This window comes from Talpa europaea, assembly GCF_964194135.1.
Source record: "Talpa europaea genome assembly, chromosome: 15".
In the NCBI taxonomy this organism is placed as follows: domain Eukaryota; kingdom Metazoa; phylum Chordata; class Mammalia; order Eulipotyphla; family Talpidae; genus Talpa; species Talpa europaea.
The window spans coordinates 35,250,406-35,274,361 of NC_140083.1; the positions used below are offsets into that span (position 1 = coordinate 35,250,406).

The 23,956-nt window shown below is 39.6% G+C and overlaps 1 protein-coding gene across 3 annotated transcripts; it reads right to left on the minus strand.

The window, feature by feature from the left end:
- Positions 1 to 23,125, minus strand: CPSF6 (cleavage and polyadenylation specific factor 6; the record flags this gene model as incomplete). 3 transcript variants are annotated; one of them, XM_084255474.1, is made up of 10 exons in its annotated part: positions 1 to 187; positions 3,439 to 3,592; positions 4,385 to 4,500; positions 6,854 to 7,358; positions 7,835 to 7,945; positions 8,075 to 8,248; positions 9,136 to 9,281; positions 13,533 to 13,636; positions 15,101 to 15,310; positions 23,066 to 23,125. In XM_084255474.1, the coding sequence occupies 10 exons, from the start codon at positions 23,123 to 23,125 to the stop codon at positions 1 to 3; spliced, it is 1,767 nt and encodes a 588-aa protein (XP_084111600.1). The 3 variants fall into 3 exon arrangements, with proteins under 3 accessions (XP_084111600.1, XP_084111602.1, XP_084111601.1); XM_084255476.1 differs by lacking the exon at positions 7,835 to 7,945; XM_084255475.1 differs by lacking the exon at positions 7,835 to 7,945 and having other exon boundaries at positions 1 to 190.
- Between the last annotated feature and the right edge of the window lie 831 nt (positions 23,126 to 23,956).

Below are 23,956 nucleotides of genomic sequence, written 5' to 3' on the forward strand. Positions count from 1 at the left end.
CTAACGATGACGATATTCACGCTCTCGGTCCCGTTCTCGGTCTCGGTCCCGATCACGGTCTCGGTGTCTCTCTCGTTCTCTGCTTCTCTCTCTATAATAGTCATCATGACGATCTCTACTACGGGATTTATGACGCCGACTCTTTTCTCGTGATCTACTATGGTCCCTCTCTCTTGATCGTTCACGTCTTCTAAAAGAAATTACTGGATTAATGCTCTCCATAACTGATAGCTTTGAAAGGTATTAAATTTTTTGATGTTTAAAATATAAGGCAAGGAATTCTTTATAAACACAAGTTAGATTTACTATTGTGAAGTGCTAACGATATACTTTTTTTAAAAAAAGATTGATTGATTGATTGATTTATACGAGCACTGGGTACAGTCAGAAGCGCGGGAGGGTGAGAAAACTCACCAGAGCCAGAGCAGGGAGCAGAACAGGCAAATGGACGAAATACACTGCTGAGGGGAGCAGTGGGCCAGACAGGAGAGGTCTGCGCGCCATGTGGGACCCTTGCTGGCAGCCAGGGATCGAACCGGCGCTGCAGAGGCTGCGGGCAGCTTCACCGCCCAACGCTCAACCGCTGCGCCACTGGGGAGGCCCTATACTAACTTTCTTATAAGTATGAACTAGATATTCTGTTCTTAAAAATATTCACCCCAAATAGGAATTGGATACACCTGGGCAATTCATTGAATCATCTATTACATCTACGCTAACTAGAAGCCTAAAACAGACATGAACTGTTACTGAATAAAAACCAGAAAGGTAAAGGAAAATTTCAATGTACTTATAGAGGAACACCGAATATAGAGCACATAGATGGCCTTATAAAGAACATATAGAAGGTACTTTTTAGACATAAAATTTGTGAAATCACTCAACAATGGGATTTCAATACACAAATTCATCACCCATTAATATAGATTACCTAAACCTATATATAAATAGCAGTTTTACATTTATAAGTATACCAAAACATGGTTTGGCGAGTACCATTCCACTAAAAAGCATCCTAACAATGTATACATGTTTGTTGGGGGAAAGGGTGAGGAGGAGAAACCTAGTGACTATGACCAGAAAGGACTGGGATACTGATCATATTGTTAATAAATGTGATTATTGTCTTTATCATACTGCCTTTATTCTCTTAATAAAGAGAAATATTGGCCTCCCTGGTGGTGCAAGGGATTAAGATGCAACCTATGAGGCTACCCTCAGCCACTGCAGCACGAGTTCGATCCCTGGCCAGGGAGCTACTCACATGGCGCAGCAGACCGCTCCTGACTCGCCCATTGCTCCCCTCAGCAGTGTATTTCAGGCAATCTGCTTGTTCTGCTCCACACTGTCTCTGGTGAATCCTCTCACCACCACGCCCACCCACACCTCTGGCTTGCACCCCAGTTCTTGTATGCATAAATAAATAAATCTATCTTAAACAAAATAAAGATAAATGTTTCATGAGCTGCCTTAAAAACAAAAAACAGGTAATTTACCAAAGTATACTGCCTAAAATACTTTAAGAAATTTGATTCCAAATTCAGAAATTCCAAGTAAGGAATTAACAAATGTCTTAGTTTAAATCTCAATATTTTTCCACGAGTCCTGTCAAACTTTACAAGGTTCCAAATTCCCTGATGAACATGTAAATGTTATTTGGATTAAAAGACTATATAAGGAATGGTCTTAAGCCATGACAAACTCTGTCAGTTGCAAAGACCCTTTCACTGGGTCAAAAAGGTAACAAAGTTAGGGACTTTAACAGTCTAGCCTCTTTACCCGAATGAAGGCTCTACCATCAGAAAAAGATATACTAAGCACAGACCTAAGAATATCAGATGAAGATTAAAAACAAACTTTTCAAATATATGTAAAATATTAGTTAGCAGTAATACTGAAAAAGGAACTACCTAATATAAAAACTGAGTATTAACTCCCTAGTTCAAGATTTATTCAGAATCCCTCCTACCAAGCATTTTTAGTATTAGAAATATTGTATTGAACAGAACAGATAAGCCCCTTCCATTTCTCAACATGTGTTTTACTGAATTTTTTTTTTAAAGATTTATTTATTTATTTATACAAGCACTGGGTACAGTCAGAAGCGCGGGAGGGTGAGAGAATTCACCAGAGCCAGAGCAGGGAACAGAGCAGGCAGAAGGACCGAAGTACACTGCTGAGGGGAGCAGCGGGCAGCAGGAGAGGTCTGCGCGCCATGTGGGACCCTCCTCCGGTGGCCGGGGAGCAGCCGGGGATCGAACCAGCGCTGCAGAGGCTGCGGGCAGCTTCGCAACCCAGCGCTCAACCGCTGCACCACCGGGGAGGCCCGTTTTACTGAAATTTTAAGTGCGTTAATAATAAGGATAGGTTATGGTAAGTACTATTTAAAAAATAAACAGGGCCTCCCCTGGTGGCGCAGGCGATTAAGCGCTGCGCTGTGAAGCTGTCCGCAGCCTCTGCAGCATCGGTTTGATCCTGGCCGGCCAGTGAGGGTCCCACATGGCACAGCGGACCTCTCCTGTCACTCCCGCTGGTCCCCTCAGCAGTGTATTTTGTCAGTCTGTCTGTTCTGTTCCCCACTATGTCTCTGGTGAATCCTCTCTCCCTCCCGCGTATCTGGCCTGTACCCCAGTTCTTATATAAAATAAATAAATAAATCTTTAAAATAAATAAATAAATAGGCCATGACAGAATAACCTGAAGGTTATTTTCTCTCCTGGAAAAGAGCCTTCCTAGGATATTATGTTGAGGCATGGAGGGATAAGCAGCTAGTATTATTAACAGCTAGGGAAAAGGATTCCTGGAAGGAATATCAAGTACAAAGCAAATAGTCAGGGGCCTCCCCTGGTGGCGCAGTGGTTGAGTGATGGGCTGCAAAGCTGCCCGCAGCCTCTGCAGCACCAGTTCCATCTCCGGCCACTGGGTGAGGGTCCCACATGGCACGCACAGACCTCTCCTGCTGCCCGCTGCTCCCCTCAGCAGTGTATTTTGTCAGTCTGCCTATTCTGTTCCCCGCTCTGTCTCTGGTGAATTCTCTCACCCTCCCGTGCTTCTGACTGTACCCAGTGCTTGCATAAATAAATAAATCTTAAAAAAAAAAAAAAAAAAAAACCAAACAAACAGAAACAGTCAATGGACTGATGTGTCAACAGGAAAGCCAGTATGGTTAGAGGACAGTAAGGGAAGAAGATAAATCTGAAAAGACTTTGTCATACAGTGCCTCAATGTTTACAGTCTTACAAGAGTCTCTAGAAACCTTAGAAGGGTTTTAAAAGCAAGCAAACATTGGACACTTGATTTAGAATTAAAAACAAAACACTCTAGCCACTGAGTAAACTGTATTAAGTAAAATCAAAGTGCTATTTTAGAGGCCCAAACACAGCATTTTCTACTTGTAAAGTAGCAGTTTTAAATAAACATGAGACAGGAAAGTTTTACCTTGATCCAGAACCATAAGACTTGGATTCAATTCCATGAAGGCAATCTTGCAAAGAACTAATAAGAACTTTGCAACGATCATCAGCAGATACTTTGGATTGTTTAATTAAAGAAATTGCAGTCACCAATGTCTCAATAGCACTCCCATAATCACCTGTGAGATGAAAGAAAGGGTTGAAGTCAAATTTTGTTTTCAAAACACCACTAAACCACTTGGGATAAGATCGTGTGATAAGCAATTTACAAAAGGAGTGTACTTAAGATGACTACAAAAGATGTCTTTTTTTACTGTTTCACCTTTGGAAAAATGCTTTTAATGTGCATTAAACTAACATAATTTTTTATCATTATTGTGAAAAGAGATTATTTTGGAAATATGAGAATGAATGAGCTGTCTTATGGCCCCCAAGCCATTAAAATTCAGATTTAAATCCACATGGGGCCTCCCTGATGGCACAGGCAGTTGAGCGCCGCACTGTGAAGCTGTCCACAGCCTCTGTGGTATGAGTTCGATCCCAGCTGGCCTACCGACCGACCGGCGAGAATCCCACATGGCGCAGCAGACCTCTCCTGTCTTGCCCGCTGCTCCCCTCAGCAGTGTATTTCGTCAGTCTGCCTATTCTGTTCCCCACTCTGTCTCTGGTGAATCCTCTCACCCTCCTACACATCTGGCCTGTACCCCGGTTCTTGTATAAAAATAAATAAATCTTTAAAAAAAAAAAAGACAGAGATTTAAATCTGCATGTATGAATCTAAAATTAGGGTTCCTTCCACCATGCAGGACAACCACCACCCTTCCATGCCTTTTAAATAAAGTATAGGTAATGAATTGGGAGTATAAAAATAGAAAAAATACAAGTAAAAGACCCATCTTCAAGACTGTGTAAGTTTTAGGTCACATCTAATAACAAGTAACAACTGTCAACTCAGGAAGACATATACAAACCAGCACTGGCATCAGACACGGCTCTTGAAATAGCACTGCTTGAGATTGCTCTATTTCTATTCATGATTTCTTCAAACTCGGCTTCACTTAATGGCGTTCTTGCAGTATCCATTTCCCTATAAAATCAAAACAAACTTTAAATGGTATTCTACATTTTTTTTCATCTCAAGAGCATAAAATAATTCAAGCTGTTTGCTTCTGACAGATGCCTTAGAGCTTGTACCTATTTTTCTAGATTGGTGTTATTTTTCTTAGAAAAAGATCAAATCTAAGCAAAATTCTCATATACCACTATCTTTCAGTTGAAATAAAGTAGCAGCTTAGAAACTAAGTCTTTTCAGAGGTCAGAAATAATGTACTTACATATCTACAAAAGTATTTTTCAGTGATAAGACAGATATAGTAAACTGATTAATACAGAGACACAATGCAGACTATAAAATATACAGTCCTACACAATCAAAAACAAGAATTTGATTTCATTTATGTCTGGATCCTCTAGGCACACAGACCAATCATAACATAAGGATAATAAACATCTGATTAATGGAAAGTAATTTCAGGAGGGACAACATCTTACCTATCTTTCGGCCATTGATTTTTCTAGAAGACTATCTAGCAAATAAAAGGTATTCAAGAAATGTACGTTTTTTGTTTTAAAAAATGAATAGAATCTCAAGATTTTCTAAAGATGCTTGACAACTTTAAAAACTGATTATATGTACAGTATAGGAAAATGTAAACTTTTTGCCTACTAGTTACTAGGTAGGATGGTGAATTGCAGTCAACTTGTAACAGTTTGTTCTTATGAAATGAGGAAATAGCTAATCTAACCTGTTTATAAGGTGTTATTCCCAAACCTTATCCTAAATTCTAAATTCTTTAAGATTCATGTATGATTTCAGCTACACGCTGTGACTTGTGCCCATCCTAGTGCCCTAAAATCATTAAACAAGATAATCAGTGTTCTTCAGTTTTAATAAACTGACTATAAATTAGTTTATAACAAAAAAATTTCTTGAAAATCTGGTACTGTAGAAATTTTGTTAGGAAAGTATTACATTTTAAATTGTCAAAACAAGTCATCTAACCCACTCTATACACTAAAGATGAGCACTTGATATGCAGAGCTGGTTCACTGGAATAAAAGTGAACAGGAAAGAAATGACTCTAGCTTAGCAATTAGGACATTTTCAAAGAAAACAAAGTAATTTTTGGCAGTCATCAAGATACTACCTCTATGGATAGATAACTGTTACAGGCTTTGATTATAATACCAGATTTCCTGCCATGGGTCTGTGTAACTGAATGGAATTAGGCAGGTGCTCAAACTCATTCCTGCAAGATATTATCAGATAAACTGCAATACAAAGTAGTTTAAATCAAAGAAAACTGAATGGGGGCCTTCCCTGGTGGCGCAGTGGTTGAGCGCTGGGCTGTGAGGCTGCCTGCAGCCTCTGCAGTGCTGGTTCGATCCCCTGCCGCAGGAGAGGGTCCCGCATGGCGCCACAGACCTCTCCTATCATGCCCGCTGCTCCCCTCAGCAGTGTATTTTGTCTGTCTGCCTGTTCTGTTCCCCGCTCTGGTGAATTCTCTCACCCTCCCGCGCTTCTGACTGTACCCAGTGCTTGTATAAATAAATAAATCTTTAAAAAAAAAAGAAAAAAAAGAAAATTGAATTGGGCAAATTCAAACAGTTCTTGGAGACTGTAAACAAAGCTCTCCAAAATACTTTCAAAGGGGGATTAGAAATCAGTTATTTCAACAGCAGTTTCTAGAAAGTTTTTCTCTAAGAATTGCCATTATTTTAATTTCCATACAACCTATGTTTGCAAGACTTTTCCTAGACAAATATACTTATTATTCAATATTTCCAGTTAGTTAAGTTAAATTTGCTACTCAGATTCCTGATCAGAAGATAATCAACAGTACCTATCTAACAAAAGCTGATCTAATTTCTATTAATCTTTTTAAAAAAAAGATTTATTTATGCATACAAGAGCTGGGGTGTAGGCCAGAGGTGTGGGGGGTAGGGAGGTGTGAGAGGCTTCATCAGAGTGGAGAGCATGGCTGAGGGGAGCAGTGGGCAAGACAGGAGAGGTCTGCTGTGCCATTTGGGTTAGCTACCTGGCAGGGGATTGAACTCTTGCTGCAGTGGCTGCTGATATCTTCACAGTGCTGAAACTTAACCCCATGTGCCACCAGGGAGGCCTTATTAACCTCTTTTAACTTAAAAAACAATGGAAATGAATCCTCAGGATTTAGTGACTTGCCCTAAATCACAACTATGTAAATGGTATAGCTGGATTACTCCCAATCCCGCTGAGTATGCTTTTCACCATAAAACCTTCTAATGAAAGAAAATACATAAAATGTGAAAAGGTCATAATTTAAAAATCAAACTCCTCAGTTAGAATATACTTTGCTTCAAATAACCACATTCACTTCCATAGATATATATTAACTTACCTTCCAGGAGGCCCATAGTCACCCCTATCATATGGCGGAGGTCGGCCATATGGATCTGTTGGTGGTGGACCCCGGCTATCTGATGTAGGCATGCCGCTATTAGTTGGCGGAGGAAAGAAAGCCGGGTTCACATGTGGAGCTGGCGGTGGGGCACCTGGAGGTGGTCCAGGAAGATGCGGAGGAGGAGCAAGTGTAAGGGGTGGCCCAAGAGGGCCAGGTGGGCGAGGTGGAAAGGGACCAGGAGGTGGAGGTGGTCCCTGCTGTGGAGGTGGTGGACCAGGAGGGGGGCCGTAGCCTGGAACTGGAGGTGGAGGACCAGGAGGAAGCGGACCCAATGGAGGCTGCCCAAAAGGTTGTCCAGGAAAAAGAACCGGTGGTGGAGGGCGATCGCCTCGATTAGGAGGCCCAGCTAAAGGAGGAGGCAGAACCTGACCAGGAGGTGGAGGGCCTGGTGGGCCTGGTGGGCCTGGAGGACCTAAGGGTGGACGTGGTGGAGTCTGTCCAGCTACAGAATAAGAGGGCGGGGGAAACGTGGGAAGGGGAGAAAGAGAGAGGGAAGGGGAGAGAAAAAGGAAAAAAAACACTTCAGTAAGTATTTTAACCTTTACGCCAAGATTATAATTTTAAAGCATAACTCATAGACCAAGATTCTTTCTCTTAAATGAAACCCATATGGTAAATGCTAAACTAACAACTATAAAAGTGAAATATATTCTTATAAATTTAAGTAGCTCAATGTATGCTTCAGAAAATTTAAATAAAAACTTTAATAAAGATTACAACGCTTAGAGATAGCTTCCATCTTTCAGTGTACACACACTTCTTACAGTGAAATCACCCACCTTATATTCTACTCTGATGCCAAGCTAGAAAGTGAAACAAGGAAAAATGGTCTTGAAAGGATTTTTTAAGAGGTAAGAAAATAAGACGGATGTAAATATTCTATATATAAGTCAAGCAAGTTTGGAGAAAAATAAAGACCTTTTAGGCCAAAAATGGGTATTTCCTCTATGCTGTGCCCCATATGCCATGGAATCCTAGTTTCCAGGAACAAAGGCCGAGTTCCTTTAACAAGATGCTTGATCAAATTTCCTGGATTCCAAAAATAGCATAACAAGGAGAGTAAGTCACATTAATAATGCATTACTTGAAAAAGAGAGAAAAGGAAAAGAGGTATTAGGTAGACACATTTTATCTATGGTAATTTAAGAAAAATTTTACCTGGAAAAGGTGGGGGTGGCCCTCCTGGTCCTGCTGGCCCAGGAAATCTGTCCCCACCGGGAACAGCCCCTGGAAAACGGCCCCGTCCTCTACCACCTTGTGGAAATGCTGCACGTGAACTGCCTCCTGGAGGACCAGCTTTACCTTCCCCAGACATTTGTCCTGATTGTGTAGCTGCAAATATTCAAATACTCATAAATAGCATTTATTAAAATAATTCTCTGAAATGTAACCACTGCCATTAGAAATACCTCTATTTCAAAACTCACTTATATTATACACTAAATTACAGATGCCTAGGGCCTTTCCAAACTTCATGGGGAGTATTGATTAGGAAAAATATTCACATCTATTTAAGTGCTTTTGAAGTCTCAAAATATCCAGGCTTAAATGTATTTCTAATGAGTAAATAGGAGTTATTTTCATAATACCAGTACTCTGCAGCAGCCAAGACCAAAATTCTCCAACAAAAATCCAAATTTCAGTAAGCATAGAGCATTTACATTTTACAACATATTCTTCAATAAATCTTGTGTTAAAACATTAAAAAAACCCAACCACTTGAATCTCTGTTAATTACATAGCCATTAGTTAAGTGGTTAACATTCACAATGTTGTAAACGCAAATCTGTATTCACTTTACCAAGCAGTGAAAGGTTTAGGGCCAAGCAGAGAGTCAACAAATATTTCCTGTTTATCCGAGGAGCTTCTCCCCCACCACAACACATCCACATAACTTTCCTTCAATCTAAGGATTAGAATGTAGTTTCTTCCTTTTTCTAGGATGGGAATGATAGGACAAGAATGGCAGGACTACAGAACTTGCACACTATTGTGTATTACTGGAACTGTTAATTCTAGAGGAAAAATGGGAGGTTTCCAATACGAGACCATGGACATAGCTATTAGTTAAGTCAAACTCAAAGTATAGACTCCCTAAAATGGATTCTCCAATGAAATAAATATAAGATTGTTTTTCCACTATAACATCTAACAAACACTAGCTACACTGGTAAAAATGCCCATCGTTTTAAAATAAAAGCCTCTAAGGGATTGCTTACTTTTCCTGGACTGCATTTCAAATTGACTCAGGAACTGTTTATTGCATGGAGTTACAACAGGATTCTGACCATGAAGTTCTCTTTTAGGCAACAGATCCATTAACTTTTTTGAGGACGCTTCAGATCCAACACCAACAAGGGCAAACCTAAAAGATTAAAGAGGTAAAGGTAAGAAGTACAGAGGATTAATGATGTTACTGTTATTTAAAAAGAAAATGACCTGATCTAAAATTCTAGAACTTTTTTAAAAAAAATTTTTTATTTATGCATACAAGAACTGGGTGTAAGCCAGAGGTATGGGGTGCGTGTATGTGTGTGTGTGAGAAAGAGGATTCATCAGAGAGAGTGGTGAGCAGAACAGAGCCATTGAAATACACCACCAGAGGGGAGCAGTGGGCAAGAGAGGAGAAGTCTGCTTCGCCATGTGGGTTAGCTCCCTGGCTGGTAATGGCTTGATAGCACTGTTAATCTTTAACTCCTAAGCCCCCAGGGAGGCCCCCCCCCCCAGGATTCTAAAACTATTTCTTAAAAGCAATACAAGGTCATACTTCTTCATGTTTTTTAATAACAATATACCATACAATTCACTCATTTAGGCGTACAATTTAGTGGGTTTTAGTATATACAGGGTTTTATATACACATCCACTAAGAAATGAAGAACATTTGTCATCCCAAAGAGAAACCCATCCCCATCTGCCGTCATTCCACTTTCCTTTCATACCACAATCTTATGAAACCACTAATTCATTTTATCTCTTTGGATTTGCCTATTTTAGAACTTGCATATAAATGGAATCATACAATATGTGGTTCCTTGCAACAGGTTTGTTCAGTTAGCAAGATGTTTTCAAGGTTTATGCACACTGTAGCAAGGAGCACATAACATTACTTATTTTCCTTTCATGGCCAAATAATATTCCTTTATCTGGGTAAAGTACATTAAAAATCACTTAACTATTGATGGACACTGAGTTTTTCTACTTTTTGATTATCATCAATATCAATGAAGTTCAACATCATTAACCATTAGGGAAATATAAACCAAAACCACAATAATACCATTTCATATCCTCTAGAATGGTAATAATCAAAAGACAATTAACAAGTGTTGGTGAGGATATGGAGAAACTGCAGCCTCCATAAACTGCTGATGGGTATGCAAAATGATGCAGCTACTTTAAACAATTTGGTGTTTCCTCTAAAGGTTAAATATAGTTATCATATAATCTAACAATTCCAGCTCCAGATCTTACTTATGATGTGGTTATATCTTGATAAACTCACCATATGTTGAAGATATTGTTAAATTGAAAACACATCTATTATAGCTAACATGAGTTTATTTGAGCCTACCTTAAACATACCCAGAATATTTACATTACAGTACATTCAGGAAAAATCATTTAACACAAAGCCTAATATTAATTATTTATTTCATAAGGTATAAACTATCTCATGTAATTTACTGAACACTGTACTGAGAGTGAAAAACAGAATGCCCTAACTCAAAATTCAAAGTACAATTTCTACCAAATGTGTATTATTTTCGCACCATTGTAAAGTATAAAAATCTTAAGTTGAACCATCTTAACTCAGGGACTGTCTGGAAGTCCCTAACAGAATTAAAAATACATGTTCATATAAAACCAGTATATAAATATTCATAGGGAAATTACTTGTAATTGCAAAAAAGAAACCCAAGTGTCCATCAAATGACAGATGGAACAAAAAAATGTGCCATGCAGCCACATATGAAATATTTAGTCATAAAGAAAAAGGTGCTGATACTATGACTGCATAGTTGAACCTTGTGAAAGAAGGTGCTAAGTAAAAGAAGCCAGCCACAGAGCACACATAATTAATTCCATTTATATGAAATATTACCACAGATTGGTAATAAATATGGGATTTATTTTGGGATCAAGAAATGTTCTGAAATTAGGTAGTTTAGTGGTTATACAATCTTGTAAATATACTAAAAACAAGTTGTATACTTTAAAAAGATAAATTTCAATTTTCAAGACAAAAACTAAACTAAAAATTCTAGTCTCAGTAGGTGCTTAGAATCCTTTCTCACTAATGTTCTTCATGGTACTTTGTACTTTAACTAGATAACCTATTCTAGTCAATAAATTCTGTCTTGACTCAAGATTATCTTGAGTCACAACATTTTGAAACACAACATTCATTTGAGTCACAACATTCATTAATTTTGTATTTGTTGAGCTTTACAGGCATGAATTTAGGAGTAGAGATAAAAGAGTGAACAAAACAATATTCCTGCTCTCGTGAAGCTTACAATCTAGTGTGAATGAAGTAAAATAAAAAAAAACATTTTATAACAAAATATATTTCTATATAAATGTATAAGATTATTATAGTGCAGTAATATATAATTAAAAAAATAAAGGAAGGATACAGTGCTGGGCAGTGGTAATGCTTTGCACTGGTTAATCAGGAAGGGAATTCTTTGAAATTGAGTCCTGAGTGAAGTGAAAGAGAGATCCAAGAGGATATTTGGAACTAAAATGTAAACTAGTGTAAAGGTCCTAAAGCAGTAATGTGTTTGAGGAACAGCAGAGAGACTAATGTGGCTGAAACAGCAGAAGGAAGACCAATCTTACTTCTTATGAAATAAGATTAGAGAGGTGGTAGGAAAACAGATTACATAAAGCCTTATAGGTCACAGAAAAGGTTCTAAAAAATAAATTATGAAGCCAGGGCCTCCTTGGTGGCGCAGGGGTTAAAGTCTTATCACTGAGGCAGGAGATCGATCCCTGGCCAGGGAGCTAACCAACATGGCATAGCAGACCTCTCCTGCCTTACCTACCGCTCCCCTCAGCAGTGGATTTGCCTGTACTGCTCCCCACTCTGTCTCTGGTGAATGCTCTCACCTGCAGTCCCTCTGGCCTACACCTCAGTTCTTGAATGCATAAATACATAAAAATAAATCTTAAAAAATATATAGTTATGAAAAGTTAGATTCTGCATAACTGAAAATATTCTTTGTAAGGGTAAACTAGTATACTGAGCAATATAAAGTATCTTTGTCATTGTTCTGAATCTAGCAATTTATCTTAAAAAAATTAAAAATCTGTTTCTAAAGATTAATGTAAAATGATGCCTGTTGCAATATTTAATAGGTAAAAGGAAATAAACCAAATAACAATGATAAAATAAATTACAGCAGCATGCGAGATGAAAAGAATTAGGCATTAGAGAAAATGTGTATTCACTGAAATGTTTTACCTATCAACCATGTTATAAAATGTGAATTATAATCCTATTATTTTGCAATAAAAATAGGATAGCTAGGGGCCTCCCGGGTGGCGCAGCGGGTTGAGCGCAGTGCTATGAAACTGTCTGCAAAGACTCTGCAGCGAGGGTTCGATTCCCAGCTGGCCTGGGAGATACCCACATGGCGGAGCTGACACCTTTCCTGTCTCGCCGGCTGCTCCCCTCAGCAGTGTCTTTGGTCCATCTGCCTGTTCTGCTCACCACTATGTGTCTGGTGAGTTCTCTCACCCTCCTGCACCTCTGGCCTGTACCCCAGTTCTTATATAAATAAATCTTAAAAAAAAAAATATGACAGGGCCTCCCCAGGTGGCACAGGTGGTTGAGTGCCGCGCTGTGAAGCTACCTGCAGCCTCTGCAGCACCGGTTCGATCCCGGCCAGCCTGGGAGGGTCCCACATGGCTCAGCAGACCTCTCCTGTCTCGCCCGCTGCTCCCCTCAGCAGTGTATTTCATCAGTCTGCTTGTTCTATTCCCCACTCTGTGTCTGGTGAATCCTCTCACTCTCCGTGCATCTGGCCTGTACCCCGATTCTTGTATAAATAAATAAATCTTTAAAAAAAAAATATGATAGCTAGTAAAAACCTAAAAAAATATATCCACAAAACACTGTGATCATCTGTGGCTGGTGAGGCTGTAGTCTTTAGTTTTATTACATTCAGATATCTATATTTTATAATGTTCCTATAATAATCCCACCTCACACTTGTATGGCTTTAAAGTTAAAAAAAAAAAAGCAGCAAAATATCCATGTTACATTATCTCCAACTGCCTCTCTCCCCCATTCGTTAACCACTGGTATAGTAATGTTTCCTCAGTCACTTCAATAATCATTTCAACTATACATGGAGAAAATCCAAGAAAATTAAAGAACAGACCTTATCTAGCCACACCTCCAGCAACACTAGTTTTAGTGAACTAGATGACAGAGCATGTGAAATAAGCACAAGTCTTTGCTTAAAAAGTTCCTTCAACGCCAGATAATAAAGTATGCAACATCTACGTGTATAATTAGCATTAACTTTACGGAAAGTTCATAAAAACTGTAGTCACTAGCTACTAACTTACTAACCATATTAACAGAATAAATAATAATTCTTACCCCTTTGACTGGCCATTTGCTCGATTTTCAAAAAATTTTATCTCCAAAATATCATTTACTCCCAAAGAATGAACTGCTTCAGTTAAATCTTCATCTGTAGTCCACTGCAAAACATTTCCCTCTCAATCATCAAAACATATCCAAGATTTTTAGTATTTCAGTTTAATTTAAGGTAAACTCAGAAAATTAATGTTCAGTTGAAAAAGAAAAATTAAGTGTAGTTACTTATAAGTTGTCAGTCTCTAGTTTTAAATAGATTTAAAAAAGCACCTAAGGACAAACTTTATCCCTTGGTAAGTTTCAGAAATTAGAAGACATATAACCTTGAAATAAGGTTTTTTTTACTCTTAAAAAGTTTCTAATGTCTTCCAGTTTTAAACTGCTATGATTTAAAATTTTTAATAAAACCAATCTCACTTATCAGATCCTCTCCTTAAAGGAAATTTTTTAGGAAATAAGTTACACTGTATGTTTGACTATTAACATGAAAAGAAAAAACTAACTTATCATGTAACTACCATTTACTTTGTATCAGATATTCAACTTTTAAAACAATCCTGTAAATTCACTTATTAATATTTCCAGTTTATACACGATGGGAGATGCTACAGAGCTTGCTTGGCCAAAGTCTCAAAACTAATAGATGTAGGAGTTAAGATTCAAGTCTTAACTACTCGTCAACTGTACTCTTCATAACTACACTGCTACTGTTTCTAATATCACAAAAATTGCTCAGACTAGGTGGTGGCAGATTAGACAATGTTTTTTAAAAATTTAAATACTTAGAGTAAAATGCTAGTAAGAAAATTCATTTCCAAACATTTTTAAAATTTCAAATATAGTAATAAATGTTTGAATAAAAATTCTACAACTGTTAGTACTTAAGATTTAGTGCTGATAAAATTACAGGTAAGTTGAACATCCAGTTAATGAAATGCCTGACCTATAAGCTAACCATCTCATAAACAACTCAAATTAAAATACAATGTTTATAGCAGTGTTTCCATAAGTCAAATTCAAGAGCAGAAATGAAACTCAACAAGTCTGTAATATGAATCAGATTATGCAATGAAAACCTTTTAAAACAGGTTTAGTGCCTCTCTCCTACACTTCTGAATTCTGGTTTTGAGACCTCATATGAGCAACCTCCTATGTAAAATTGAGATAGTTGAAGTGTAGGAGTAGAAAAGTAAAAAAGATTATTTAAAGACAGATTAATTAAACTGTATTTAACTGGTAACCAGTTATGGACTACCTGACACGTACAGAAACTGATACCATGACATCAGGTTTTGAGGAGAGTTATATTAAAAATTGCCAAAGAGGCAGAAGATAAATCTAAATCTGACTTGCATCAAAACAAGTCAAATAACACAAATTCAAAATTAGGAATCCTGGGATTTATGCTGTTTTAAAAGTACTTATTTCCTTTCTTATAGCATAGACAAGCACATAGAAAAAAACAAATTTAGCAAGTTCAAATTATTTATAAAACTAGAGAAAATCATTAACTACTGGGAAGTTCAAAATCAATTACTAATCATTTAATTCATGTTAAGTTTACTTACCCATGTTAGATTTCCAATATATAATGCGATTCTCTTTCCGGTATATGTGTAGACAACATTTGGTGCCGCTCCTTTACCCACATCATCACCAACAGTTGGTGGGAGAGTATCCATGTAATCTCGGTCTTCTGGGGCATCTCCATTATTTGCAGATGGAGAGATGACATCATCATACAAATCTATCTGATCATGCCCACCATATTCAGCTTCCTGAGATACAGAAATAATGCTCTAGATTATACAGTGGTAATACTAATACTAAACAGGTATGAACACAAATTCATTTAACAATTGTTCTAAAACTCTGGTGAATGATAGAAAAAGGCCCAAAGATGTCAGTATAAATCTTTTCTCACTTTATGCCATAGATATATTCTTGAACAGTGCCTAATAAAGTGAATTTCTTTATAACAAACCCCATTTCCACCAGTATTTATTGTAAGATAGGAAATAATAGTCCTCTAGAAAAACAATGACAGAGCCATTAACAAAGTAATTACATAAAACTTTCCTAGGTAGCAAAATATTCATAAGTAACAATACACAAAAGCAAAAAGATGAGCTCAAAATTTTTTCACACAAAAAATATCAAACAAAAATCAGCGTCATTACAAATCTTCAATATTTAACTGCAAAAAAACACCCTTTTTCCTATGGTATTCGGAATCTTGTTTCCCTCCCATGTGAAAGCTTTTTAAGTTTTAGAAAAAAGCAAAGCCAGCTGAACCACAAGGGAAGGAATGAAGACATGTGGGCACATAAACAATTCGAAATGTCGTAACTAATGAATAGGGGAAAGAGAAATAAAATTCAGGAAAAACTATCCAAATTAGTATCTAGCAGCTTTATTATTATAAAGTTTTAATGCTTTCCTGCCTGCTTAGCTATGGAGTCAATTAGCAAGAGCTACCAATTAGCAAGAGAAAAATGAACAAGGATCTGTTGCATGTTGCAGTAAAGCTCTGTCATTTAGTGTGGCCAGCAGAAATAAACAATGGTAGTGAATGCTACTTACATGCCTAAATGATAAGCAAAGAGGAGGATATGTAAGCAGAAGAAAAATGAAAAAAAAAAAAAAAGGGGGCTCAATTTATAAATAAACACAAGAAAAACGAAATACAGCTATTGGGAGAACATGCAACACCATTTAAATTGCCTTTGATGACCATTACTGGATCACAGACTTGACAAGTAGGTATCAGAGGAAAAGCTCTATTTTTATATTTCTCCCTCCCTTTCCACCACTAAGTACCTAAATCAAGGTGAACTACTTTATTCTTATGAGGTAGAATACTTGAGATAATAAAGGAAGAGAAGCAGTTATAATTACCAAACATAACAGTCCAGACATAACACATCCTCTTTTTCCATTAATACAATTTATTAGGGATGAATTGTTATACAGATGGCATGTAAGGGGGAACTAAAAACTTAGGGACTATTACATGGATAGACAATGACCTAGAGAAAGCATGTGTAATGACAGTATACAGAGCAACAAAATATTGCTATTAAAGACCTGAGGGAACAGAGCTATTATTTTGTAATTTAGAAGGAAGTCAAAATAAGACTTTTTTTTTTTTTTTTAAAGAAAACGATGGGGGGGAGGGAAAACCAAAATACAAAAACCTAGAAGGGGAAATTCATTTATGCACATAGCCAAAGGGGCAAGAGATTTGTAAAGTCATTCTCAGGTAATCTTCTGCATAACTGAGTTATCCAAGTTTCTAATTATATAATAAAACCTTTGTTATGAGGTAGAATGTCTATAAGACATTTAACAAGGAACCCAAAATTTCAAGCTAAGCCAAAGAACAAAGTCACCATTATCAACAAGCAGTAACTAAGACCACAAGTCGCCAAATAATGCCATAATCTCATTGTGTTTGTACAGCAATACCAAAAAAGATCTTTCAGGAATGAGTTTTTGTTAAACAAAGTAACATGCTCAAATTGCAGTGAAAGTAAGAATCAGAAAAGAGGAGGGTGAGTTTTGTTATGAAGTTTCAGTGTAGCTGAAGCTTCAGGAGGCGTGGTTGCAGCAGTGGTTCCATATACTTAAGAGTCTAAAAAGCTTCCCACAAGGGGCAGCGGGTACTTTAAACTCTCTTGCAATCCGGTTCTGTACATCAAGCAGAATTATTATTATTATTCAAAGGGAGTTGGGTTTCCATCCTCCTCAGCAGAGACTATAATCACAATATATGGTCTGAGGGAGAGTAAAAAAGAATGCAAGGGTTATTGATAGGTCTAAAAGTATTTAAACTTACACTTTCACCAAATAGCTTAATACATATTTGATTTTTCATTAGCTGCAAATCTATGAAAATGTTTACATAAAGTAGACAATATTTCCAAGCATAACTGCAGCTACACTAACCTGGTAAATCACAATCACTTACTATTTTTTGTCCGTCCATGAATTCCTATGTTGACACCAATCAATTTCCATATTGATATGATTCTACCAATATTTAGGATCAGCATTTTGTCTGGTAGTTGGACTGCTTCCAATTGGTTGAAGTTATGATGCTAATTGAGACCATGGTCCTGGGGTTTGATCTCCATGTGGACTAGTTAGCTTCGCTCTGTTCCAAGACCTGTACTTCTAGCCCCAACGGTATGCATTTGGACTTGGTGAAAAAATATTAATGAATCTGAATACATCTGCTGCCATAACTAAATGCAATTCAAAGCATACACTCCTTCATACTATCAGTAACGTTCCCTTTCAGCTTCAGCATAGCACATCTATCCTCCACATTAAAAAATAAATCCTACATCCTGGTCCCATTTCATTTCAAAATGGGGAAAAATATGCATATTCTTAAACTATGCAAGATGTTTATGACAAGATATATATATATATATGACAAGTCATATATATTCTACTTTGTCAAAGAGAAATGGTCAACAGAGTCAAGTTCTACTATGCAATCTTTTCAGCTATTACATTTCTGAAATTTTACTGATATTCAAGAGACAAGAAAATAGCAGCAATATTCCTCTTTTGAATATCAAATAATGCACACTATTAACTATCCAGTTTACATAGTAGGTAACTACCGAAAGAACGGCATATTTTAATTTCTAGTAAGCAAGAGCTCTTAGGATTTATTAAAAAGCCCACTAAGTAATATTTTTCATCCCTTACATTCTAACAGTCATTCTAAGGTAAGGTATCCTCTCAAGATTTTACAATACTAAATGTTTTATGTGACATATAAATAGATGTCTCCAAGTCAGAAAGAACATTAGTAAAATAAGATGGACAGTAAAATCACCGAAATTCTACTGATTCCTTTTTAAGGCAATGTCTCTCAATCTTTTTTTTCATTATCACCATTCTGGTTCCTTCCAAGGAGTTCTTTTTAGACATATTTTCTCTAATCACCTCCCATACAATTTCAATACCACTTATATTGTATACCACTGTTGGGATGATCATGATAGAGCTTTACTATATGCTCTTCATTTTCTCTGACAAACCTAACACTGCTTTGGTGATCCTAAAATTGTAGTAATACCATTCCTGCATAATGATACTACCAATAACAACATAGCAAAGGCCACTTATTTCAAAGTCCTTTAAAAAAATTTAAGTAATTTCCGTCTAAAGTACTAATGCAGGGGGGAAAGTTACATTTTACTTACAAAAAGGAACTCTATTATTTAAGAGAATTCACAAAATCCAAATATTAAAATTAGTGAAAAGCTCAACCAAAGGTAAGGAAGCCAACTTGTTGCCAAAAATATGCCCCATAAACCACTAAGTGGATAATTCATAGGCAGCTAAATGAACTAAATTCCTAAGTATTAAAACTGAGAAAAGGGGCCTCCCTGGTGGCACAAGGGGTTAAGTCTTAGAACTATGAAGCTATCAGCAGCCACTGCAGCATGAGTTCAAGAGTTCGATCCCCAGCCAGGGAGATAACCCACATGGTGCAAAGACCTCTCCTTTCTTGCCTGCTGCTCCCCTCAGCAATATATTTCAGTCAATCTGTCTGTTCTGCTCCCCATTCTGTCTCTGGTGAATCCTCTCACCCCACCCCCCTCACTTCTGGCCTACACCCCAGCTCTTGTACACATAAATAAAATAAATTTTTTAAAAAGTGAGAAAAGTTCAAGCGCCCCTCAACACATCTACCCAAATTTCTGAATCAATTTCTACCTGCCTCATACTTGACCTTAGAGCCTTTTTTAGAGTTTTCTATTAATCATAACTTATGAGGAATAAAGGCTTCTTCATATGTCCAATAAACTTACTTTGAAATTAGCCAGAGTAGACACATAATGACTAAAATTAAAGCGTAACTACTCATAAAAAAAAGCAAGTTGATTTATGATGATATATAGGTCTGTAATTTCTAAAACTTTTCACCCAGTCACTACATATGTACATTTTAAGTTCAGTGATCAATTACTAAATCGCTATTAGTGATGTACTACTGCCAGACAGATCAATAACTAAATTCTACGTTAAAAGCTTTTTTTTTTTTGTTTATACAAGCACTGGGTACAGTCAGAAGCACGGGAGGGGGAGAGAATTCACCAGAGCCAGAGCGGGGAGCAGAGCAGGCAGAAGGACCGAAGTACACTGCTGAGGGGAGCAGCGGGCGGCAGGAGAGGTCTGCGCGCCATGTGGGACCCTCCTCCGGTGGCCGGGGATCGAACCGGATCGAACCGGCACCGCAGAGGCCGCGGGCAGCTTCGCAACCCAGCGCTCAACCGCTGCGCCACCGGGGAGGCCCGTTGAAAGCTTTTGATCCCCAAACAATGCACACAGTATAAGCGCTCCTGAAATTAATGATTTTTTTGACTTTCTCCCCACTAACAAAAATTTTACAGATAAAGTTATACATAAGGAATGGTTATCTACAGTATACAACCTGTCAGAGACTATCTGAACTTTGTAGTCCCCCCATTGGCAAAACAGATACTCAAAATACAGAAACGTATTTTGAACAACTAAGTTTAAAATTTCATTTAGCTTTGGTCAAAAAAAATTTCTAGGACTACTGATGACTATTGACACAGTAACTACCATATATGAGTACACATCCCAATTTAAACTAAACTGATACACTATAGAGGTTAAAACAAAAAATCCACTTTCTTCTTTACTCCAAGTTCAAATGATGAAGAGGTTTGGAAGTAGTTCACATTCTACTTCCAGTGAAGCAAAGGTTCTCAATTTAGTTATAGCTAAAGACCTCAGATTTGAAAAGCAAAGATCCTCCATGAAGAACATCTGAGCCCCTTGTATTGTCTCCCTTTTCCAACTTCATACTCCTTAAAAACATCTGTGAAGAAAGCAATTCTATACTTTAACTTAGTCTCATCCCCAAATTTTATTTCTTCTCTTCTAAGACAACTGTATCTCACTCTTTTCCAAATGTTTATAGTGTACTGTACTAAAACATACACATGAAAGTTTCACAGAAGACCATTTAAATGAATATACTTAGACTACACAGAATTTCAAAGTATACAAATACAATTATAATTACAGCTCACACAGGAGAACACTTTTTAAAAAAAATGTTAAGTTTATGCCAAATAAGGCTGGTCATTATACTTAAACATTTTACTCAACTATATTAAAAAGTGTTTACTATAATAAGCAGTAGAAATAAGGTCACCAGCTAATAATAAGAGTCAAATTACATCAACCAGCAATAATTTTGTAGTTGTCTCTTATTTTGATAAAATTCCAGGAAAACATTTCAATGATAGTAACATTTTTTAAAACAGGATGAACCTTGAAAATGACCAACTATTGTTTCGAGGACATATTTTGTACAGGAATTACCAAAGTAAGTAGATTACAAAAGCCAATGATATGCAAAATAATTTCAAACACAAAGCCCTTTTAATCCCCCTACTAATTTATTCAAAGTGTAAAGATTTTACTGGTAAAATTATACAATATGTGAGATACAATGCTGTAAGTACAAGACAATAAAAAGTCACATTTAAGAAGAACCCTATAAAATGTAGTTCCTCATCGGGGCCACAAAATTTTAATCTCTCTTACCTCCTGTGCTCAGTCATTACTTCTTACTGCACAGGGATAAGCATAGTCTACACCACCCAATTACATGATAAAGAGAAATGCCCATCCTAAATTCAACCAGTATCTGAAAGCCTAAAAAATATTTCAAGGATACTGAATAAAGCTCAACTTCTAAATTGTTATCTGAATTCTTCTCTTATTGTGGGTTTTTAAAAAACAGCATTTTCTTGTAGAAAAACTAATGGAAACAGCCTTGAACAGTTGTTCCTTTATTTGCAGGTATGCACCTCTTTTGGATGGAATTTTATATTCATTTGCTAAATAAAAGAAAATGAAATTTCTTAGAGATCTTTGACCTTCATAGAACTAGAATCCAACTTGGACCACTCAATTTTCTACTTCGTATTGAGACACTGGGCAGGTATCTGATATCCAAAATAAAAGCACAATAAAAAAAATTTAAACTCAACGTCTGATAACATGAGTTACACTTAAACATATTCAGTCTTTAACAGAATAGGAAACATAAGCTAATTGAAATATTCTTTTCTTTTCTAATGTTTAAGCAAAGAGTACAAAGACATTCCTGAAAAAAAGTTTTCTTTTTCCCTAATTAAAAAAAAAAAAAAAATTGAGCCCCCCCCAGATCCTTAATGGGGAAGGGGGAGAAAATTAACCAGTAGAGTTTTATTAAGCTTCCCATTCGGACCTGGAAAATACAAAAAAAATAAAAGCTTTTAGGAGCACTGGCGTTAGGCACAATTGGATTTTTCAAAGCGTTAATACATAAAAGACAGTCAAATGCAAGTAACCGGCTTCAACGTCGCTACCCTAGTAGCAGATCTCTTTTGCAAGGATGCCCATCTCCAGACCTCAAATCTCCGCGGCAAGCTCTAGGCAACGGAGGCCAGGAGATCCCAGCTAGCAGCCTCACCTCCAACCTCCCACAAGGTAAAGAAAGCCCCTCGGAGGGCATCTAACACCTCGCCTTTGAAGGTCGGGTCCCGGCTGCAAGCCTTCCATTTTAAACTACAGCATTAGAATTTCGGATGGGCGCTCCATCACCCCTCGGATCTCTTGGGGAACTCACATCTTTTTTGTTCCATTCGCCCAGAGCGCTTCCCAAAAGCCTCCTTTTGCACCCACGCCACCCAGCTCCACGGCTCCATCACCACAAAGCCCAAGAACCCCCGGCCTCACAGGCAGCGCGAGCCCTCGCTCGCCCCCCGGGGCAGGGGGCACGCACCCTCCAAACACGATCTACGGCTTCAAAACCCAGGGACTTGTTGCAAACGCGCCCCCTTCCACGCCGCCGAGGAGAGCGGGAGGCGCGGGGGAAGCGCCACGCTGCAACCTGTCGCCGGCGCGGGCAGGGGAGTCCAGGAAACCGGGCGCGCGGGATACAAAGGGCCGTGAACGCGGCCTTCCATGAGGCGACAGTGCGCGGACGGGGAGACAAAATGGAGCGACGGGAGGAATCGGAGCCCGGGCTGCAGGGTCGGGGCAGAGGCTGCGGCCGGCGCGCGCCCCGCCGGGCTGCTTCCTCCGCCCCGCGGCGGGGGAGGGGGCGCGGCGGCGGCGGCCCGTTCTCCGCGCCGCGCAACCTGCGCGCCCGCCGCCCGGGCCTAGCGCGGCGGGAAGCGCCCGCCGGCCGCCGCCAACAATGGGGAGCGCGGCGGCGGCGAGGGAGGGGCCGGCGGCGGCTCTACGGCGGCCCGCGGCGGCGCTCCGAGCCCCGCGGCCGGCCGCCGCGCCCCGCGGCCCGCGAAACGACGCGGTGGAACGAGGGGCGAGGGGCGCCGCGCCGGGGGCCGGCGGCGCGGCCCTCAGGCGGCAAGGGCGCACGGGGTGCAGCCGCGCCGGCTCGCGGCCCGCGGCGGGCCCCCCCGGCCGGCGTCCGCGCCGCAGCGCCGCCCGTGTCGGCGGCGCGGGCCCCGGCCCTCACGTACCTGGTTGAACTCTTCGCCCACATCCGCGTAAATGTCTATGTGGTCCACACCGTCCGCCATCTTCCCTCGGCCTCGGCCGCCGCCGCCGCCGCCTCCTGCAGGTCAGCCCGCCGCGGCAGCAGCAGCGGATCTGGCGGCGGGGGCGGGGCGCGCTGCGTCACTTCCGAGGCCCGAGGGACGCGGCGGGGGCGGCCGGGCCGGCGGGGGGGCGGTGGTCGCTGCGCGGCCGGATGGCTCCGCCCGCCGGGGGGGACCCGCGGCGCCTCTGCGGGCCGAGGCGGTTTCTTTTGTGTGTCGGGGTGAAGCCCGGCCAAGGGGTGGGGGGGCGCAGGGGGGCGGACGGCGTCCCAGGCGTTGCCCGAGACCGCCTCAGCACGTTGGGTCTGGCACACGCAAACATTTGTAATATTTTCATTTCTCAGTTTTCTCACATTTCTCACAGGCGGGGCTCCTCGAGAAGTACGACCACAGCGAAATATAAGGTGTAGGGCCGCCCCGGTGGCGCAGCGGGTTGAGCGCAGCGCTGTGAAGCTGTCCGCAGCTTCTGCAGGGCCCGTTGGAGCCCCTCCGGCCGCGGAGATACCCCCATGGCGCGGCAGACCTCTCCTGTCTCCCCCGCTGCTCCCCTCAGCAGTGTACTTCGCCAGTCTGCCTGTTCTGTTCCCCACTCAGTCTCTGGTGAATCCTCTCACTCTCCGGCGCCTCTGGCCGGTACCCCGTTCTTGTATAAAAATAAATGTTTTAAAAAAACAAATACAAAGTGTCACTCAGCAAACTGTGAGTGCCTTGAGAGAAAGCACAAAGTCCTATCTCTGCATCCTCAGAAGCCAGCAGCATCGTCAAGACCAGATACCCATGGATGGCTTTTTTGAGTTGTTTGCATGCTACTTA